This window comes from Colobus angolensis, unplaced genomic scaffold, assembly GCF_000951035.1.
Source record: "Colobus angolensis palliatus isolate OR3802 unplaced genomic scaffold, Cang.pa_1.0 Scaffold201, whole genome shotgun sequence".
NCBI classification, from domain to species: domain Eukaryota; kingdom Metazoa; phylum Chordata; class Mammalia; order Primates; family Cercopithecidae; genus Colobus; species Colobus angolensis.
In genome coordinates, this window is record NW_012115167.1 from 5,238,982 (window position 1) to 5,262,784 (window position 23,803).

At 38.3% G+C, this 23,803-nt stretch overlaps 1 protein-coding gene across 1 annotated transcript in view; it reads right to left on the reverse strand.

Moving 5' to 3' along the window:
- USP34 (ubiquitin specific peptidase 34) overlaps positions 1–23,803 on the reverse strand; it is a 253,164-nt gene that overhangs the window by 189,146 nt on the left and 40,215 nt on the right. The window contains 5 exon segments of the mRNA XM_011941829.1: positions 8,501–8,593; positions 8,678–8,759; positions 16,923–16,984; positions 18,714–18,906; positions 21,533–21,600. Coding sequence (XP_011797219.1) covers positions 8,501–8,593; positions 8,678–8,759; positions 16,923–16,984; positions 18,714–18,906; positions 21,533–21,600 — 498 coding nt within the window.

Sequence of the window (23,803 nt, forward strand, 5' to 3'; positions counted from 1 at the left end):
AAAAAAAAAAAAAAAAAAAAATACATATAATATATGGTACTGGCATAAAAATAGGCATATGAATCCACAGAACGAATAAAAACCCCAGAAATAAATCCATGCATCTACAATCAACTGATCTTCCAGGAGGATGCCAAGAACACGTGATAGGGAAAGGACAGTCCCTTCAACAAAAGGTGATGGAAAAACCTGATATCCACATACAGAATGACATTGGATCCTTATCTTATACCACATACAAAATGAACTCAAAATGAATTAAAAACTTCAAAGTACATTTAAGACCTGAAATTGTAAAACTACTAGAAGGTGACACAGGTAAAAAGCTTCTTGACAATGGCCTAGGAAATAATTTTTTTGAAAGGAACTATTAGCATAGGCAACATAAGCCAAAATATACAACTGAGATTTTATCAAAACTAACAAGCTTCTGCACAGCAAAGGCAACAATCAGAGTGAAAAGGCAACCTACAGAATGGAAGAAAATATTTACAAACCATGTATTTGATTAGGGGTTAATATTCAGAATATTTAAGAAACTCGTACAACTTAATAGCAAAAAAATAAAAATAAAAAATAAAAAAATAACCCTATGTAGCACAAAGAAAATAGACATTTCTCAAAAAAAGACATACAAACAGCCAACAGGTATAAAAGCTGCTCAATATTACTAATCATGAGAGAAACGCAAATCAAAAGCATGAAATATTATCTCACACCTACATTGTAACAGCTATTATCAAAAGGACAAAAGACAAATGTTAGCAAGAACGTGGAGAAATGGGAATCCTTATACACTGTTGGTGGGAATGAAAACTGGTACAGTCATTTCTGAAAGCAATATAGACGTTCCTCAAAAAATTAAACAGAACTATCTTATGTTATGATCCACAATCCCACTTTGGATATATATCCAAAGGAAATGCAATCACTATCTCAGAGATATCTTCACTCTCACATTCACTGCAGCATTATTCCCAAGAGCCAAGATATGGAAAAAAACTAAACATCTTTCCATAGACGAAAAAACAAGGCCGGGCGCGGTGGCTCAAGCCTGTAATCCCAGCACTTTGGGAGGCCGAGACGGGCGGATCACGAGGTCAGGAGATCGAGACCATCTTGGCTAACACGGTGAAACCCCGTCTCTACTAAAAATACAAAAACTAGCCGGGCGAGGTGGCGGGCGCCTGTAGTCCCAGCTACTCCGGAGGCTGAGGCAGGAGAATAGCGTAAACCCGGGAGGAGGAGCTTGTAGTGAGCTGAGATCCGGCCACTGCACTCCAGTCCGGGCGACAGAGCGAGACTCCGCCTCAAAAAAAAAAGAAAAAGAAAAAACAAAATGTGGTGTACATATACATACACACACAGGGATATTATCCAGCTTTTAAAGAGGAGGAAATCCTTCCATTTTTGACAACATGACTGACCCTAGAAAACCCTATGCTAGGTGAAATAAAGCAGACAAAGAAAGATAAATACTGCACAGTCTCACATGATGAATTTAAAGTAGTCAAAGCAGCAGAGAATATAGGACAGAGAAATAAGTTGACATCGGTAAAAGGGTATAAAATTTAAGCTCTCCAAAATGAGTAAATTCTGGAGATCTCACATACAGCAATGTGACTATAGTTAACAATACTGTATTGCATACTTGAAAGAAAATGGTAACTATGTGAGGTAATATATGTGAATTAGCTTGATTGCAGTGATTATTTCAACTATGCACATTAAAACATCAAGTTGTACACCCTGAATATGTAATTTTTATATTTATATAGTATTTCAATATTTGCCTATATCTCAATTTAAAAAGAAAAACAGACTTAGAGAAATTATATGCAAATTATATACCTGATTTAAAATATTAATATCCAGAATATTTTTTATAGAACTCCAAAGAAAACCAAACAAAATCCAATCAAAAATGGGCAAAAGACATGAACAGACATTTCTCCAAAGCAAATATGCAAACAGCCAACGAGCACAGGAAAGCATGTTCAATATAATTAATCATCAGGAAAATGCAAATAAAAAACACAATGAGATACAAATTCACACCTACTAGGATATCTGAATTTTTTTTTCAAAAGGGAAGTAACAAGTATTGGCAAGGATGTGGAGAAACCAGAACCCTCTGGTATCGCTGGTGAGAATGTAAAATGATGCAGCTGCTGTGCAAAACAATTTGGTGGCTTCTCAAAAAGTTAAACACAGAATTACCATGTGATCCAGACATCCTACTCCTAGGTATACGGTTCTGTGTGGCTTAAGGATAGAGATACGTTCTGAGAAATGCCCTCTTGTGAACATAAGAGTATACTTACACAAAAGATGGTCAAGTCTACTACACACTTAGGCTACATGCTATAGTTTATTGCTCCTGTACAGCATGTTACTGTACTGAATACTGTAGGCAACTGTAACTCAATGGTAAGTTTTTGTGCATGTAAACACAGAAAAAGTAATTTGTTGCACTATACTAGAACAGCTATCACAATGTCACCAGGCGACAGGAATTATAATAAGCTCCATTATAATCTTATGGGACCACAGTTGTGTATGTATGTGCTCTGTTGACTGAAACATGCTTATACAATGCATGACTGTATATACAAAACAACTGAAAGCAGGAAATTGAACACATATTTGTAAACCCATGTTCACAGCAGCATTGCTCATAATATCCAAAAGGTGGAAACAACCCAAACATCCACTGATGGATGAATAAAATGCTGTATATACATATAGTGGAATATTAGTCATAAAACGAATGAAGTTGTAATGTATGCTATGACACAGATTGACTTTGGAAACATGTTAGCAAAGTAAGCCACACAGAGGAAGACAAATATTCTGATTCCACTTATATGAGGTACCTAGAATAGGCAAACTCATGGAGACAGAAGACAACAGAATGTAAAACAGCTGAGCGTGGTGGCTCACACCTATAATCCTGCACTTTGGGAGACCAAGGCAGGTGAATGGCTTGAGCCCAAACACTGGAGACCAGCCTGAGCAATACAACAAGACCCCATCTCTACATAAAATACAAAAATTAGGTAGACATGCTTTAGTCCCAGCTACTCAGGAGCCTGAGGCTGGAGGGTCACTTGAGCCCAGGAGTTTTGAGGCTGCAGCAGTGAGCTGTAATTGCGCTGCTGCATCCAGCACGAGTGATACAGCAAGACGCTGCCTCCAAAAAACCAAAGTAAAATAGAAGAAACCAGGGGCTGAAAGGAAGGAAATTAAGAGTTGTTCTTTTATAGGTATCAACTTGTTACTGGTGATGAAAATGTTTTTGCATACAGACACTGGTGACAGTTACATAACATTATGAATATTTTTAATCCCACTGACTTGTACACTTATAAATGGTGAAAATGGTAAATTTTATGTTATGCATATTTTACCACAATATAAAATAAAAGGAAAATACAAGAAAAAGAACATATATACTAAAAGCCTTCGACCAAGGCCAGGTGCAGTGGCTCATGCCTATTATCCCAGCACTTTGGGAGGTTGAGGCAGGTAGATCACTTGAGGTCAGGAGTTTGAGACCAGCCTGGTTGACATGATGAAACCTGTCTCTATTAAAAACACAAAAATTAGCCGATGTGGTGGTGCACATCTGTAATCCCAGTTACTCGGGAGGCTGAGGTACAAGTATTGCTTGAGCTCGGGAGGCTCAAAGAAAATTAAAGTTCCCATCAGACACGAAACTTACAAATTTCTGAAAGATTAAAATGACTGGGAATATCTTTTTATTTATTTATTTGTTTGTTTGAGACACAGTCTCACTTTGTTGTCCAGGCTGGGGTACAATGGCGTGATCTCGGCTCACTGCAACCTCTGCCTCCCGGGTTCAAGCAATTCTCCTGCCTCAGTCTCCTGAGTAGCTGGGATTACAGGCATGCGTCTCCATGCCTGGCTAATTTTTGTAGTTTTAGTAGAGATGGGGTTTCATCATGTTGGTCAGGCTGGTCTTGAACTGCTGACCTCATGATCTGCCTATGTTGGCCTCCCAAAGTGCTAGGATTACAGGCGTGAGCCACCATGTCCAGCCTGAGAATACCATTTTAAAATGTAATAGGTAAAGAAAGTTGTAGCTCAGAGTAAGCTGTAAGAAAGCTATAGAGGAGGTAGGTGAGACAATCTTCCCAATATAACTGAGAAAGATTCTGGGCTCAGAGTAACAGATATGATGGACAGAAGGAAGAAACATGGAGATGGAGATGGGACTTAAATGAAGTTCTCTATAAAGAATGATTCTCTCAGCCATCCGTCAGTCAGAAAAACACGAGCAGCCAACATATAGGTAACCCATCCACCAGAGATCTTCCCTGGGGGAGAAAACTATATAAAGTAATTGCAAGTAAATATAGATACTGGTACCGCTGTACATTCTCTCATTTAGAGTCCTACAACCTGAAATGAAAGCTTGACGAGACAAACGAGAAAAGTACAAGTAGTTACGCCTCCAATACTATTCCCCGAGAAGTTGCCAGACAAGAGTTCCATCTGAGAGACAGCACTATTAGAAAAGTATTTTATGAAACTCCAAAGTATATACAACCTATATCTAGTTGTCTTGTAGAAATATGAATGTGGCCAGGTGTGGTGGCTCACACCTACAATCCCTGCACTTTGGGAGCACAAGGTGGGAGAATCGCTTGAGCTCAGGAGTTCAAGAGCAGTCTGGGCAACAAGGCGAAGTCTCGTCTCTGCAAAAAAACACAAAAATTAGCCAGGCACGGTGGTGTGCATCTGTAGTCCCAGCTACTCAGGAGGCTGAGGTGGGACAATAATTTCAGCCCAGGAGGCAGAAGCTACAGCAACTCAAGACTGCACCACCGTACTCTAGCCTTGGGAACAGAACAAACAGCAAAGGCATATGAAGAGACCCACAACATAAAAAATCCAGTACAGACAAGATATATGAATATGTAATAGAGGAAGAAATAATCCCTCCTAGTAACAGTTCCTGAAAGGGCAAGAAGGAATAAGATTCAAATTATGAAACGTAATACAGAAACAGCTATTGCAGTGGTCAGACTATAACTCAAGTATAGTTATAACTTCACATGCTAGCAGTATGCAACAATGTCTTACAAGGCAATAATAAAATAAGTTTAGAAATGCGTGCATGCGCGTGCGCGCGCGCACACACACACACACACACACACACACACACACACACACAATTAGCCAGGTGGTGGCTCGTGTCTGTAGTTTCAGCTACTTGAAAAGTTCACTTGAGCCCAGAAGTTCAAGGCTGCAATGAGCTAATTACACCACTGCACTCCAGCCTAGGTGAGAGCTGGAGACTCCATCTCAAACAAGCAAACAATGTTAGACACGGGAAGCCAAAGAAAACACATTGAAAACCTACCGCGAAAAAGCTAAGAATTCAGTGAAGGCTCAAGGTACACAATCATTAGTAATGAAAAATATTTTAATTATATATATATATCTATATCTCCATCACTAAATATAATAAAAGAAATAGCAACATAATGGAAGAAATTAAATATAGTTGAAGAAATCACAATTTATAATAGCAATAAAAAAACAAATTCCTAAGATTAAGCAGAGCACGAAATAAAAATCTATATACAAATAACTTTGAGACTGTGAATAATGCAAAAGAAAAAAGAAAAGGAGTATCATGCTTTGGACAGGAAGACAGAACTTCAGTTCTCAAATCAATCATCATTAACACAATGACATTTTACGTCAATGCTAAAATTCACATGAAGAAATAAATAAGAAAAGATATGACAATAATGAGGAAGGACTATTCGTCTCAGGCATTTTAAAATATTACAAAGATACAAGTAAAAATAAAGAAAAAAATAGTATAAACTCAACGAACATGTTCTTAAAGGACCAGAAACTAAATATTTTTAGGATTATGGGTGACAGGGTCTCTGTTATGATTACTAAACTCTGCTGTTGTGCTGTGGAAGCCACCATGGACAATAAGTAAAAAAATGGGCACGTCAGGCAGGGCGCAATGGCTCACGCCTGTAATGCCAGTACTTTGGGAGGCCAAGAGAGAAGGATTATGAGGTTAAGAGATTGAGACCATCCTGGCCAACATGGTGAAACTTTGTCTCTACTAAAAATACAAAAATTAGCTGGGCAGTGGCGTGTGCCTGTAATCCCAGCTACTTGGGAGGCTGAGGCAGGAGAATTCCTTGAACCTGAGAGGTGGACGTTGCAGTGAGCCAAGATCATGTCACAGAACTCCAGCCTAGGCGACACAGCAAGACTCCATCTCAGAAAAAAAAAGAAGAATGGGCATGTCTGCGTAGCAAAAATTTCCAAAAACAGATAGTTGGCCCACAGACTATAAGTTTACCAATCCCTGGCCGGGCGCAGTGGCTCAAGCCTGTAATCCCAGCACTTTGGGAGGCCGAGACGGGCGGATCACGAGGTCAGGAGATCGAGACCATCCTGGCTAACACTGTGAAACCCCATCTCTACTAAAAATACAAAAACTAGCCGGGCAAGGTGGCGGGCGCCTGTAGTCCCAGCTACTCGGGAGGCTGAGGCAGGAGAATGGCGTAAACCCGGGCGGAGCTTGCAGTGAGCTGAGATCAGGCCACTGCACTCCAGTCCGGTCGACAGAGCGAGACTCCGCCTCAAAAAAAAAAAAAAAAAAGTTTACCAATCCCTGGTACAGATCATAATTATACATACAAATAGGTCAGTCTAGAAAGTTCAAAAAATGACCCAGTCAAGACAAAATTGGTATCTCAAGTCAGAAAGGTTAGTAAACAAACAGAATTGGAAAAATTGTACAACAAAAAAGGGAGGAAAGTTGGACACATACACAACACTTTAAGCCAACATAAATCCCAGCTGGATCAAAGATTAAGATATATAATTGCAGTAGAAAATGTACAGGAAGAAACTAAAGGAGAATTCTCTTATAATGTTGTCAATGGAGAAGGCATTTCAGACCAAGATACAAAATCCACAGACCATTAAAAACTACAACCACAAATATGAAACTGAACAGTAAAAACCACCTTAAGCAAAGCAAAAGGCATCAAACCAGGATACAGTCATAAATTGTAATCACAAACAAAAGATCAATTTCAGTGACACACAAAGAGCTCCTACAAATTAAAAAATAAGAAAAACAATTGATAAATGGCAAAAAAAATGAACAATTCCAGAAAAAGCAACAAAATGGCTCTTAAACACAAGATTTGCAAACTCACTCATAATATAAGAAACACAAATTTAAAATACCAACGATACCACTTCTCACCTATCAGGCTGGCAAAGATCATGAAATTTAATGTGCTGATGAAATTAAGGGGAAAGTGAAACTGCAATACCAGTATCTACCACAAGTAAACCACACGTATACTTTAACCTAGTAATTCTAATTCTACTTGTAAGTAGGAATTTATCATAGCTACACAGAAGTTTTACACAAGGATGAAATAAACATGTTAGAAGTTACTTATTACAGCATTGTTTGTAACAGAAAAGACACGGGGGGACAGGAGTGGTGGCTCATGCCTGTAATCCCAGCACACTGGGAGGCCAAGGCAGGTGGATCATGAGGTCAGGAGCCTGAGACCAGCCTGACCAACATGGTGAAACCCCACATCCACTAAAAATATAAAAATTAGCTGGGCATGGTGGCACATACCTGTAGTTTCCCAGCTACTCAGGAGGCTGAAGCAGGAGAATCACTTGAACCGGGGAGGCGGAGGTTGCAGTAAGCCAAGATCGCACCATGGCACTCTAGCCTGGGCGACAAAGCAAGACTCCGTCTCAAAAAAAAAAAAGGCTGGGGAAAAAATACTGCCCATAAATGGGAACTGGCTAAATTAATTATGGTGCATACATTTAATTAAACACTATACAGTCTTACAAGAAGATGAAAAGCACTTCATATATTGATGAGTAATCTCCAGAACAAAAAGAAAAAAAAAAGCCAAAGCCAAGTCTGGTTGGGATGCTACATTTGTGAAAAAGAAAGAGAAGAAAAATGTATACAGTTCGCTATTTATACAAAAAAAAACTCTGATATACCTGAGAGGATAAGAACTACATGCCTGAGAGACGGGGCAAAAATGAACAACATGTAATATATCTTTTATATTTACTTTTGGAATTTTGAATCATGTGGACATATGCCTATTTTAAAAAATAAAAAAAACAGTACAACAGACAAGAAACATACCAATACAGTAATTCAGGATAGAAGGGTAGACTGTATAAATGAGAATAACAGGAAAATGTCTCTTTATTAAACCAGGTTGGTTTCATGAAGAAGCTCCAACTGACTGACTCTGATTTCCTTCCATTCTACCAGTAACATAGTAAGACATGGACTCGGAAGCCAGATTTCAGTCCCAGCTTGTCCATGTCTTGGTCTCCTTAGCTATAAAACAGGATAATAGAATTTACCTGATAGAGAAGCACTTACAACATATGATAAGCAAAGCACTCAATAAACGTGAGCTGTTAATATTACCTGTGCTGCAGCCCAAATGCAGTCAATATGTTGAGTACTCAGTCGCCCTTCTGCTGCCAAAAAATTCAAAATCACTTGGCATTGTTTGATAATCTGGAAAAGAAAACCCTAGTATCAATTTTTTAAAATATTCTTCTCTATCAGCAGAACAGAGAAGTCATGTAATTATCCACAAACCTCAATGTGTAAATTTGGTCCAAATATATGCTCCACCACATTGTTGCTAATAAGCCAGTCTGCAAGTTCTTTTGCAATGGACCTAAAGTAATAAAAAATAGTACATTAAAAAAATATTGTCATCTTTAATCATGTCTAAAAGGTAGACTCAATTGTAAACCTACATTTGTTCCCATAGGAATTATAAAGAATTAGATACAATCAGTTTTACAGAATACTACAAAGCATAACTAGAATGAAATATGATGCTGAATTTATAAATTCAAATTCCCTGAGTTTATAAACAAGCAACAAATAACTGAAACAGTAACGAGTAACACCAAATACACAGGTGTAACACTGAATTAGTGATGTATTATCCTACTCGAGGTCTTTGCCTTCCCACTTTTTAATTTCCATAGTATGTATTGAAGCACTCAGGAATGGTTTCCCAGTATGCCCTTTATAATGAGATAATATCAGGAAAGCAGATTACCAAAAGGATGAACAACAAAAGAATTACCCCCAAGCCAAACTGTAAGTCTCCTTGCTTATACTATTGAAGATTCTACTAATAGATGAAAAGTAAAGTAACAGACAGTCATGTACTGCATAATAATGATTTGGTCAATGACAGACCAAAGGATGGACCAAATATACAACAGTGGTCCCATAAGATTAAAACTGACGTGAACAATTCCTATTACCTAACGTCACTGTGGCCACCATGTCATAGAGCAATGCATTACTCACACGTTTGTGGTGATGCTGATGTAAACAAATCTACTGCACTGCCAGTAATACAAAAGTATAGCATGTACATACAGTATATAAAACTTAATAAATGACTGTTGCTAGTTTATGTATTTACTATACTTTTTATCTTTAAAGGATACTCTTTCTAGTTTTTTAAAAAAGAAAGGCATTGTCAGCACGGGAGATGACAGCTCTATGTGTATTATCAAAAAGTAAAAAAAAAAAAGAATAAAGTTTTTCTTCTTCTTAGGATATAAAGAATAAGGATATAAAGAAAAAACACTTCTGTATAGCCATATAACGTGTTTGTATTTTAAATGTTATTATAAGAGTCAAAATGTTAAAAAAAATTTTAAGTTTATAAAATTAAATAAAAAGAGTAAGCTAAGGTTAATTTAATAGTGAAGAGAAAAAGCTTTCAAATAATTTGTGTAGCCTAAGTGTACAGTGCTTACAAAGTCTACAGTAACGTAAAGTCACATCCTAGGCCTTCACATCCGCTCAGCACTCACTCACCAACTCACCCAGAGCAACTTCCAGTCCTGCAAACTCCATTCTTGGTAAGCGTCCTATACAGGCAATACCCTATATTTTATCCTTTTTTGTAGATTTTTTTACATTATTTTTTTCTACAGTTAGATATGTTTAGATACACAAAGACTTACAAAGAGTTACAAATGCCCACAGAATTAAGGACAGTAACATGCTGTACAGGCTTGAAGCCTAGGAGCAACAGGTTATACCACCTAGGTTTGTATAACTTTGCACAATGAAATCACCTCATGATGCATTTCTCAGAAAGTATCCCTGTCATTAAGTACCATGACTACATTATAAAATGGGTGGAAGAAAATAAGCTTTAAAATAAATTGTACAATAAAAGGTCCCCAATTTTTTCAGCTATATTATATACAGATAAACTAGAAGGATTAAGTACTTTACTTTCTTATTGCATATCCAACAAAGAATTTACATTCTATAACAGAATTTTATGCTAACAATTTTTATTTATTAAAAAAAACCACTAGGAATTAGACACGCGGGCCTCAAAGGGTAAAACATTAAAAATAAAACTAGGTATATTTTACCTATTTCTGAGTAGCACTACTGAAGTTATGAGCCATAAGATTCAACTCTCTGATTTACATCATAGTTCAAGAAACAAAATTAATTTTTAAAAAATCCCACTATTAAGTAAGTCTATTAAAGAACATTAAAAGGAGACCCAGGCTGGTGCTGTGGTTCACGCCTGTAATCCTAGCACTTTGGGAGACTGAGGTCGGGGCGGGGGCGGACTGCTTGAGCCTAGGAGTTCCAGGCCAGGCTGGGCAACATAATAAAAGCCTGTTTCTACAAAAACTAAAATAAAATCAGCCAGGCATGGTGGCTCATGCCTGTGGTCTCAGCTACTAAGGAGTTGAGGTGGGAGGATCATTTGAGCCCAGGTCAGAGCTATAGTAAGGCATAATTGTGCTGCTGCACTCCAACTTGAGCAAGACACTGTCTCAAAAATTTAAAGGGGAGACCAAGGACTTTCATAATAATGATGTAACTATAAAATTGGACAGTATCATTAACAACCACTATTCAGCGGTCTGAAAACATACATGCAATGGGGGGTCAAAGAAAGTGGGAAGAGGTGCCAGAAAAAATATCTGAATACCTCAAACTTCCCAAAGTTGATGAAACACATTCATCTACACATCCAAGCAAGAAGTAGAACAAACTCCAGGAGGATAAACACAAAGAAATCCACATCTATACATACTGTAGTCAAATGATTCAAAGCAGTGAGAGAAAAACAACTAAGCATATACAAAGGAACCAGAATAAGATTAATAGCTAACTTCTTATCCCAAACAGTAATGGAGCTACACAGGAGCAATCTTTTTTATCTTATTTTATTAGAGTTAAATCAGTATGTCAAGAAATTAAATGCATATTTAACCCATAAAACCACTAAGAAAATTGAGGTATTTTTTAAATCAATGGAATTAAAATGGCACACTAGAATCTACGTATACACTATAAAAATAGACAGTAAAGGAGAAACAGAGAAACAAGATATGAGATACACAGAAAACCAACAGCAAAATGACAGATGTAAAGCTATACAAAATTATTAGGGAATTAAGAACTGTCATCAAGGCAGAGATTATATGACTAGATTTTTTTTTTAAAGATCCAACCATATGCTACCCCTAAGACACACTTTAGGTTCAAAACAAGCAGACTGAAAATAAAAGAATGGAAAAAGATAAGCCATGCCAAAAATAAGCTTAAGAAAGGTTCAGGGGTTACACCAATATCAAATAAAATAGACTAAGCCAAAAAATGTCTGAAAGAGACAAAGAAGGACATTTAAAATGAAAAAAAAGGATCAAGTTATCAGGAATACATATGGACCTAACAAAAGATTTCCTGAAATACATGAAGCAAAAACTGATGACAGAATTAAAAGGAGAAACAGACAATTCAGCAATACAGCTAATTCTTGTTACTCGCATTAGTTATATTCTACAGAGTCACTGCAAACACTGAATTACCTAATACTGAACCCTTGGTCCTACAGGAAATATGCACATAATATAGATATCATACACAGATATTTAATCTGAAAAACCTCTCATACTGGTTGATTCTATTTTCTCTATTTTACAAAAGAGAAAACAGCATGGCCGGCTCACACCTGTAATCCCAGCACTTTGGGAGCCCAAGGCAGGTGGACTGCTCGAGGTCAGGAGCTTAAGACCAGCCTGACCAACACGGTGAAACCCTGTTTCTAACCAAAAATACAAAAATTAGCCGGATGTGGTGGCAGGTGCCTGTAATCCCAGTTACTCAGGAGACTGAGGCAGCACAATAGCTTGAAGTCAGGAGGCAGAGGTTGCAGTGAGCTGAGATCGTGCCGTTGCACTCCAGCCTGGGCAACAAACAGAGCAAGACTCCATCTCAGGAGAAAAAAAAAAAAAAAAAGAGAGAGAGAAAATGAGGTTCAGAAGCATTTAGACGCCTTGCCTGAGGCCATCTCCTATGCCTAAACAAGTGCTAGGGTTGGGATTCAAACCCCAAGTGGCGCCAGGACTTCTTACACTCCACCACACTGCCCCTCAGCACCTCCATCTCCATATTCCATATTTGTGAAGAAAGAAAAATATTTTTTCTTCTCTTCCATGGTTTCTATGTTTGTGAATTCATCCATTTGCTGCAATTTATTTGTAGCTCCAAAATCAGTATTTGTGGCATTTTCATAGGCACTCACAGACATGCACATAGCAGTGAAAGATTAGAATTTTCCAATATGCACATTCCTAGCTAAAGTCAAACAAGGTGGCACTCTGTCATCTTGCTTCAGAGCTCATTCAGAGACGATTAAATCTGCAAACACTCAGGATCAAATGTATTTGGAGACTTCAATTTTTTTTTTTTTTTTGGACAGACTCTTGCTCTGTTGCCCGGGCCAGAATACAGTGGTGTGACCTGGGTTCACTGCAACCTCCACCTCTCAGGTTCAAGTGATTCTCCTGCCTTAGCCTCCCAAGTAGCTAGACTACAGGCGCGCACCACCACACCACCAGGCCCAGCTAATTTTTGTATTTTTAGTAAAGATGGGGTTTCGCCATGTTGCCCAGGCTGGTCTTGAACTCCCGACTTCAGGTGATCCACCAGCCTCGGCCTCCCAAAGTGCTGGGATTACAGGCATGAGCCACTGCACTCGATCTCCTACTTTCAATAATAGAGAGAATGAGGCAGAAAATGCAACAAGAATATAGGAGACAAACAATGCTACAAACCAATTTGACCTAATAGACATCTATAGAACACCCCATACAACAACACCAGAATGTACAGTCTTCTTAAGCACACACAGAACAGTCTGTAGTACAGACCACATTAAGCCATAAAACAAAACCAAGAATCCAATTAAAAACTGGGCAATGTTGTGAACGAAGAAACATTATGGCAAATAACCACATAAAAAGATGTTCTATGTCAACAATTAGGGAAATGCAAATTAAAACCATGATGAAATGCTACTTTATATCCCCAAATGGCAACAATAAATCTAGATAATAATAACTGCTGGCAAGAATAGGGAGAAACTGGAAACCTCCTACAACGCTAGTGGGCATGTAAAATAATGCAGGTATACTGGAAAACAGTTCAAAAGCTCCTATAAAAGTTAAAACTAAACTAATTATATAAGCAACAATTCTAATCCTAAGTATCTACTACAAAAAATTAAAACATACGATCACAAAAGGACTTTACATAAATGTTTATAATGGCATTATTTATACTAATTAAAAAGTAGAAACAGGCGGGGCGTGGTGGCTCACGCCTGTAATCCCAGTACTTTGGGAGGCCAAGGCGGGCGGATCACGAGGTCAGGAGATCGAGTCCATCCTGGCTAACACCGTGAAACCTCGTCTCTACTAAAACTACGAAAAATTAGCCAGGTGTGGTGGCGGGCGCCTGTAGTCCCAGCTATTTGGGAGGCTGAGGCAGAAGAATGGTATAAACGCAGCAGGTGGAGCTTGCAGTGAGCTGAGATCGTGCCACTGCACTCCAGCCTGGGTGACAGAGTGAAACTCTGTCTCAAAAAAAAAAAAAATGTAGCCGGGCATGGTGGCTCACGCCTGTAATCCCAGCACTTTGGGAGGCCGAGGCGGGCGGATCATAAGGTCAGGAGATCAGAGACCATCCTGGCTAATACAGTGAAACCCCGTCTCTACTAAAAATACAAAAAAAAATTAGCCGGGCATGGTGGCGGGTGCCTGTAGTCCCAACTACTCTGGAGGCTGAGGCGGGAGATTGGCGTGAACCCAGGAGGCGGAGCTTGCAGTGAGCTGAGATCACTCCACTGCACTCCAGCCTGGGGGTCAGAGCGAGACTCCCGTCTCAAAAAAAAAAAAAAAATGTAGAAACAAACCAAATATCCATCAACTGGCAATTGATCAAGTGTGGTATATCCATACAGTGTAATACTATTAAGCAATAAAAAGGAATAAAGTACAGAGACAAACTACAATCTCAACGAACCTCAAACAAACAAGAGTATACTAAGTGAAAAGAAGCCAGATGAAAAAGACCACTATCATTTGATTCTTTTTAAATGAAATATCCCAAGATGGGCAAAATCTACAGAGATAGAAAGTAGATTAGTGAGGCTGGAAATAATAGGTACTGGCTACAAATGGGCAAAAGACATCTTTTTTAAGTGATGGAAATGTTCTAGAATTGGACTGTGGTGACAGCTGCACAACTCTAAAAATTTACTATTATAAAATTCACTGACTTGTATATATAAAACAAGTGAATTTTATATGTATATGTTAATAAAACTGCTTAAAAACACCCAGTTCACAGCCGCCACAGTATTTACCACATACTTTTTCTCTTTACTCCAATTTTCTCACACTGTATACACACTCTCCCTTCCCATTTTGAACTCTTTACCACCAGTCCTCAATACTTTTACTCTCCTCTCTATTCTCTCAAACATGTCTTTAGGATGTATATTCCTTGCATTTGTTACTGGAATTCCTTCTTATTCCCCTATTCACTGTTTTCACACAACACCTAGCCTGAATGTGTTATTACTGCAGTGAACATTCCAAATTTTTAATCCTTTTCACAGGGGATGAGAGTATGAGTATCACATTAGCAATTATATAAGGTTATCTTTAAGCGGTCTTGCAGAGGTAGAGGGGTGAGGGGACACAGAGGATGAAAAGGAAAATCCAGAGCTATAGGTTTCTTTTGTTTGTTTTGGTTTTTTTCTGAGACAATCTCGCTCTGTCACCCAGGTTGAGGTGAAAATGGCACTATCTCGGCTCACTGAAATCTCTCTCTCTGGGTTTAAATGATTCTCGTGCCTCAGCTATCCAAATAGCTGGAATCACAGGCATGCGCCACCACACCTAATTTTTGTATTTATAGTAGAGATGGAATTTCGCCATGTTGGCCAGGCTGGTCTTGAAACTCCTGGCCTCAAATGATCTGCCCACCTCAGCCTCCCAAAGTGCTGGGATACAGGTGTGAGCCACTGTGCCTGGCGCAGAGCCGTAGCTTTACAAATATATTGGATATGGTCTACATAATGTCTTGACAGTGTGAAATAACACTTCTAATATGTATAAAGCAATGAAAAATTCTAGGCAACACATTTTAAGGGTACTACTGACAAAGAATATTGCCAGAGGTGAATGACTCATATAGTGATAAATTCAAAAACCATACCATATAAAGAACAACTGGGAGAATAAGAACTCTTTAGTCTAAAGGGAAAAAAGAGTCAAGAGACACAGTCTCTGGTTTCCAAATTCAAGACCTGGGTTCAACTGAGATTAGCGCCTTAGAGCAGTAGTAAGATCAAGTTACACTAAAGAATGACTCACACGTATAATTACGAATTTTCTAACAAGGCAATACAACTCTGTTCCGGAAGATATTCTACCCTACTGTTTAGATTTTAAAAACTGATTTCTCTACTAGATGAACAATTAAATGGAATATATATATTTCTCAGAACCCAAGAAGTCTAAGCTATAAAAACTACTTTTTTAACTCCCAATGTGATGTTATTGGAAATGGGGCCTTTGGGAGATAATTAGGTCATGAGGGTGGAGCCTTCATGAATGAGATTAGTGGCCTAATAAAAGGGACTCCAGAGACCTCTCTGCTTCTTTCCACCATGCAAAAATAAAAAAAGAAAATGGCAGTCTACAGTCCAGAAGAAGGCCCCCACCAGAACTTGATGATGCTGGCAACAACCTGATCTTGGACTTCCAGCCTCCAGAACTATGGGAAATAAATTTCTGTTGTTTATAAGTCATCCAATCTATGGTACTTTGTTGCAGCAGCCTGGATTAAGACAGTGTACTTTCTGAAAACTATCAGTACCATATTCTTCAAGATTAAATTCTCTAGTATAAACAGTGTGCTTTCATACCATGATAAACAGTACTATATGTTGGTATATGCTTTTAAAAGAGAGAAATGTGGCCAGACGCAGTGGCTCACACCTGTAATCCCAACACTTTGGGAGGCTGAGGCAAGTGGATGGCTTGAGTCTACAAGACCAGACTGAGCACTTTGGGAGGCTGAGGCAAGTGGATGGCTTGAGTCTGCAAGACCAGACTGAGCAACATGGCAAAACTGACTCTACAAAAATTAGCCAGGCATGCTGGCATGTGCCTGTAATCCCAGCTAAGGAGGCTAAGGTGGGAGGATCGCCTGACCCTGGGAAGTTGAGGCCGTAGTGAGCCATGGTCCCACCACTGTACTCCACCCTGGGCAACAGAGCAAGACCCTGTCTCAAAAAAAAGAGAGAGAAGGAGTTACGTTACAGACAGCATCATGTTCTGAAAGCTTGATGAAGACTGTACAACTTGTCACGGGGCAACGAATTTCTAGTAAAAATTTTAAATCTAAAATTAGAATTTACCATATAAACAACTATACATTAAAATGGTATACTTATATATAAATTAATGTTCCTACTTACGTTTCTGTGTCCGATACTAATGATTCATTATTGCACACATCATTGAAGGTATGGAGTTGATTCTATGATTAAAGACAAGAAATTAAGGGTTTTTATTTCCAAATTATTCTTGCACATATCAGCAAGTACTAAGAAACACGGTAAACTGATTGACATATGTAGATCACAATAACTAGATTAACATTGCAAAATCTAAGACATAATCAGAGATATACGCTTCTCAATTAGTAAAACTACTTCTGTTATATTAAAATACTAAATAAGGGCCAGGTGCAGAGGCTCACACCTGCAATCCCAGCACTTTAGGAGGCCGAGGCAGGTGGATCACCTGAGGTCAGGAGTTCCGAGACCAGCCTTGCCAACACAGTAAATCTCCACTTCTATTAAAAATACAAAATTAGCTGGGTATGGTGACACGTGCCTATAATACCAGCTACTCAGGAGGCTGAGGCACGAGAATCACTTGAACCCAGGAGGCAGAGGTTGCACTGAGCCAAGATCGCGCCGCTGCACTCCAGCCTGGGCGACAGAGTAAGAGTCCATCTCAAAAAAGGGAAAAAAAAAATTAAATTCATTCCGCAAATAGTATTCTTTATTACACTAAGCACACTAGAGAAAACAAAGCTGAGTAAGTAAAAAAACACAACAATCTAATGCAAGAGAGCAAGTAATGTCATTATAGACAAAGTTTCAGGAAAGGCTTCCTAGATAAATCCACTCAAGATTTAATTTATCTGGGACAATGTCAACAAGTATCTTATGAAGCCCGGCACACAAGTAAACTCTAGCTACTTCAGATTTTCAATGTGACTACACTACCAAAACAAAACAAAACAAAACAACAACAACAAAAAAAAAACCAGTAATGTGGCCGGGTGGGGTGGCTCATGCCTGTAATCCCAACACTTTGGGAGGACGAGGTGGGTGGATCACCTGAGGTCAGGAATTCCAGACCAGCCTGGCCAACACAGTGAAACCTCATCTCTACTAAAAATACAAAAAATTAGCCAAACATTGTGGCTCACACCTGTAGTCCCAGCTACTCAGGAGGCTCAGGCAAGAGACTCACTTAAACCTGGGAGGTGGAGGTTGCAGTGAGCCGAGATCACGCCACTGCGCAACAGAATGGGACTCCATCTCCAAGGAAAGAAAAAAAAAAAACCAGAAATGTAAAGGAGTAAAGCAAATGGGGACTGTAATAAACTGGAAAAAGCATGTTCATTCTGAAAGATAATGTTAATTACTTAGTTCTAACAGACTGTTGTTATGCAAGCATACAGACCCAAGGATACCAGGACTTCTTCCAACCCCCTCACCAAGAGAAGCCAAGAATACAGATTTTTATGTTATTTTGTCCACTTAAAAACAGTATTTAAGACTATTCAAAACAAACATTTAGTAAAATTTGGCCTACGGCCCAATAATCTATGGTTTCTGCCTGGAAAATTAATTAACCGCTTACAAAGCCCTGCAATTATTCCTCTTTCTCAAAACATCTATAAACATAAAAACCTGAATAGTTTAAAAAGACAAAAACAAAATGATGAAAGAGTTGGACCCGGAAATCAAATGGACCCACAGTATAAATCCATATAAATCTAAGCTTCAGACTTTTTCATCTTTAAAATAAGAGAAACACAGAAATTATTTGTGAAGACCATACAAAGTAATCCATGTAAAATACTTAGCACAATGCCTAGTATGAAGGGCTCCATAAATAGTGGGTATTATTATTATGATAGACTAGAAAGCAAATAAACAATGACCAAAGATAAAGCAAACACAGCTTACTGTTATCTGACTCAATCCAGCCAACCTCATAGTCAAAGTAGGTGACATAAAGTACTTAAATGCAAGATCTAGGCTTTCTTTATCAAAGCATAACGTTGTATCCAATGGTTCTTTCACTGTGCTCCACATTAAGTCAGCCATGTTACGAGCTGCACTCTGTCGTAACTCCTGATCAGAGAGCTTGCATAAATACCTGAAATGATTCAGAAATAGAAAATACATAAAAAGTCATAAAGCATTTTAAAAGACCACTCAATAACTTAAAATGTACACTGTAAGCATTAACGTTTTTTTGTGTCCAAAACTCACAAGCCTCTGGTTTTCCTCTCAGGCCCTGCCTAATCTCTTTGGCAGATTCCTTCTGTGCTGTTCAACCTTTCAACATTAGTGTTCCTGAAGGCCTGTAATGGTTACAAAATGGCCACAAATTCCTCCCATCACTATAAGTACAAGACTTTGCAATGTGACTTAGCTATTCCTCTCATCAAAAGGTGTAATCTATTTCTACACCCTTAAATCTGGGCCTTGCCATATGACCTGCTTTGGCCAATGAAATATTAATAGACATAAGGGGAAGCTAGAAAAGCCTTTGAGCTTGCCTTCTCTTGCTGGGAACTCTAATCACCACCAAAACAAGGAACCAAGGTTAGCCTGCTGGATGAAAGAGAAGTGTCTGATGCTCCAACTGACATGAAGCCAACTGCAAGACATATATGAGATTCCCCCTCACCCCACAAGACCAATCAGCATGGCAATCACACAATGTGGGAACAAGGCTAACCTAGACCATCCAGTTTCAGCCAAGTCAATACAGATAAACAAAACTGCCCAGCTAACCAGAGAACTGTGAGAAATAATAAATGGCTGTTGTTTTATATTTTCTTTTTTTATGAAACAAAGTCTTGCTTTGTCACTCACGCTGGAGTACAACTGCTCAATCAGAGCTCACTGCAGCCTAACCTCCTGGGCTCAAGTGATCCTCCTACCTCAGCCTCCCTGGTAGCTGGGACTACAGGAGCGTGCCACCACCACCAGTCAATTTCTTTCCCCTGCACAGAGATGGAGTCTCGCTATGTTGCCCAGGCTGGTCTCGAACTCCTGGGCTCAGGTGATCCTCCCGCTTCGGCCTCCCAAAGCGCTGGGATTACAGGCATGAGCCACCATGCCTGGGTGGCTATTGTTTTAAGCCACTAAGTTTTGAGAGATGTTTCCTTACATAGCAAAACCAACTGATACAGAGTTCTATCTTAGACTTACTTCTATTCTTTTCCTGTATGCTCTCCTCAGGTGACTCCTGTGGTTTTTAAATACCATCTTTACACTCACAACTCTTAAATTAATGAAACTATTCTGAACTACAAGTTCATACTCCCAATTTGCTAGTGCTACTTAAAGATAAGAAGACTTTGAGAGGCCTGTGGGACATTTAAGTTCTCCTAGATTTTCACATCTCAGTAATGATATCCACACTACAAATAAAAAATTGAGAAGGGGGGTGCTGAATGTCATCCACATATACAATACTACCCTTTTCTTTATACCCTATAATGACCAGTCTTATTGATTTTATTTTCACTTACATTCATCCAATTTTCAAAATCATCATTAACAATCCTACTACAAGTAATCATCATTTTCCTTCCAGGACTAATACATAAACCTTTCAACTGGTCTCCTCCTAGCTTCTATTCCAGCCACCCTATATTTATGATCCACTATAAAGCCAAAGAAAACTTTTTAAAAAATCCTGAAACATCTGCTAAAAACCCTTCAATAGATTCCCATTGAAAAAATTAAATCCATACTCCTTACAGTGGCCTACAAGGTCCTGAATCACCTGCCCCTGCTTATCCCTCCACCCTCATAATTATATCCTCTTACACATTATTCTCCACACCAATCTGCTTCTAGTTTCTTCTTCATAACTTTGAACTTATGCTAACTTCAAAGCCTATACTCACATGTTCCTTCTATAATACGTCTTTCTGATAATCACTTGAATAGCTGACTCATGTCCTTAAGATATCACCTTTCAGAAAGGCCCCATACTCCCTCTGTATCACACTAACTTACTTTCATAGCATTCATCACTATCTGATTCTTTGCCTGATATTGTCTCCCAAAAGTTGAGCAGTACTGTGAAAAAGGGAGACACTCAAACCTTTGCAAATGAATGAGAAAAAAAGTACAATACTCTCATAAATGTTATCAATAAAATATGCAGAATCCTGACAGTTCATACTTTAATTCTAATCAGTACAACCCCTTCTCCATCTTCTTAGGCTTCCTTTTTAGGTTGAGACTTATAAAATTCAAATGTCACCTCCCGTTCGATGAGACCTTCCCTGTCCCCATATTTAAACTGTAACCCACCCTCTAGAACTCTCAATTCACATTTGCTGCTATTTATCTTATAATACTTATCACTTTCTGATGTATTATCATCTACCTCTTTTGTAAACAGACTGCACAAGAGCAGAGATTTTTGCAATTTGTTTTCTTCTCTGCTATATCCTCAGTGCCTAGAATGTAACAGACACTGTGTATTTGTTGACTGACTAAATACAGTGGAATAACCATTATTAATTTAATTCTTTTTACATACTCATGTAAAAAAAAGTCCAACATAATTTGCTAAACAGTAAACATTAAATATAAACCCATATATGTACATAAAAAACACTATATTCCAAACTGTTACTTGAAATTTTCTCTAGAGGATATGACTATAGGGGACTTTCAAACAATATAATTCTGTATTATAAATTGTTTAAATATATTACATTGATAATCAGGGGAAAGAGACTTTATAAACTTACCTAATAACATAGGTCCTAAAAGGTATAATGTGCTGCATGACAGCAGGAATATGTAGCCATATTCTAATCTATATAAGAAACATAAAAACAACATTAATGCCTAACAAATATGTGAAATACATATGTCTTTCACTAAACTAATGAAAAACAAGAGCACTGGCCAGGCGCAGTGGCTCACGCCTGTAACCCCAGCACTTTGGGAGGCTGAGGTGGGCAGATCACGAGGTCAGGAGTTTGAGACTAGCCTGGCAAACACAGTAAAATCCAGTCTCTACTAAAAACACAAAAATTAGCTGGGCATGGTGGCGCATACCTGTAGTCCCAGCTACCTGAGAGGCTGAGGCAGGAGAATCGCTTGAACCCTGATGGGGAAGAGGATGTGGTGAGCCGAGATTGCACCACTGCACTCCAGCCTGGGCAACGGAGCGAGACTCCGTCTCAAATAACAAAATAGAACAAAAACCAGGATCATTTAATATTTTGATGCCTCCAAAATTACATACATTATCAATTATGAAAAGAGTATAGTACAAAACAGAATTACACATGTATCAGGAAATTTTACCTAATCTTATTTTACATAAAGTCTTATCTGAAAAATTAATCTTAGCTTTTTGCTGAAAAGAAAAAAACCACCTCTCAAAGTAACATTTTCTTACCAAATAATTATCTATACCTCTTTGTATGGTAGCATCCCCAATACAAGACACTGCATTGGTTTTTTAATAAATCATATTAGTTTTTAACTAATCATCTCATTCCTTCCTAAAAAACTTCAAATTACCCATACTTTCTAGTCACTTCAATATCCATCTGAAACAAATATATTTTACAGTCACACACTGATTACAGTATCAACAAGTACTTACTGAAATAAGCTCTTACTATAAGTAACTTACAACTCTACTAAATTATAATAAATGTTATAATAAATATATTTCCTTATTTTTTCTACATTTTAACATTTATAAACCAAATGTGAATACATTATAATAGTTTTATTTTCAAAAATAGTAAGAATAAAAATCCTAACCCAACCATCAAACAAAAAACTCTGATACTTAGTCTTGACACAGGCAGGAGATACAAATTAAATACAAATCTGGACAGGCGTGGTGGCTCATGCCTATAATCCCAGCACTCTGGTGGGAGATCGCTGCAGGTGTATCACTTGAGGTCAGGAGTTCAAGACCAGCCTGGCCAACACGGCTGAAACCCCGTCTCTACCAGAAAAATACAAAAATAAGCCAGGCATGGTGTCACATGTCTGTAGTTTCAACACACTGGGAGGTTGAGGTGCGAGATTCACTTGAACCCAGGAGGTGGAAGTCTGAGTGAGCCAAGATCGCGTCACTGTACTCCACCCTGGACAACCGAGCAAGACCTTGTCTCAAAACAAAATTTTTTTTAATGAATTTGGGAATACAGAATGTAGGGATTCACTCTAACCAAATAAAAGACGTCTATAAAAATCCTGTAGAAATACTACGTTAATGGTGAAAAGTTAAAAACTCTGCCTCCTGAGACTAGGAACAAGACAAGGAAGCCCTAATTCCACTTGAACTGAAGGACCTAGACAGTATAATAAGGTAAGAAACTAAATAAAAGGCAAAGGACTAGAAAGGAAGAATTTAAAATAATACTCTGAGATAATATAATTATATAACTGGAAAACCCAAAATAATTATCAAACACTGAAACTGAAGAGTTGAGCAAAACTGCTGCTTAGGTTAATATAAACGAATATGTACACACCTATATATACACACATACAACACCCTATGTTTTTTTCTTACACACCAGGAACAAATAATACAGTTTTCAAAAAGATTCCCTTAACAACAGTATCAAAAATATCATGTGTCCAGGAATAATCTAACCAGATATATACCTCTACAGAAAGAGCTGGAAAATAATCAGTTAAAGAACATGTAAATAAGAAGACATATGCCATATTTATTGTGAAGATAATAGTTCTCCCGAAATTCATCTATAGATTCAGTGCAATCCAAAAAGGTTTATGTGCAGAACTTACAAAACTCATTCAAAGCACAAAAGTCCAAGAAGAGCCAAAACTCTCTAAGAAACAAGGAGAGGTTGGGTTCAGTGGCTCACGCCTGTAATCCCAGCACTCTAGGAGGCTGAGGTGGGCAGATCACCTGAGGTCAGGAGTTCAAGACCAGTTTGGCCAGCATGGTGAAACTGTCTCCACCGAAAATACAAAAAAAAAATGAGCTGGGAGGTGAGGTGCACAGTTTGGGAAGGAGGGGA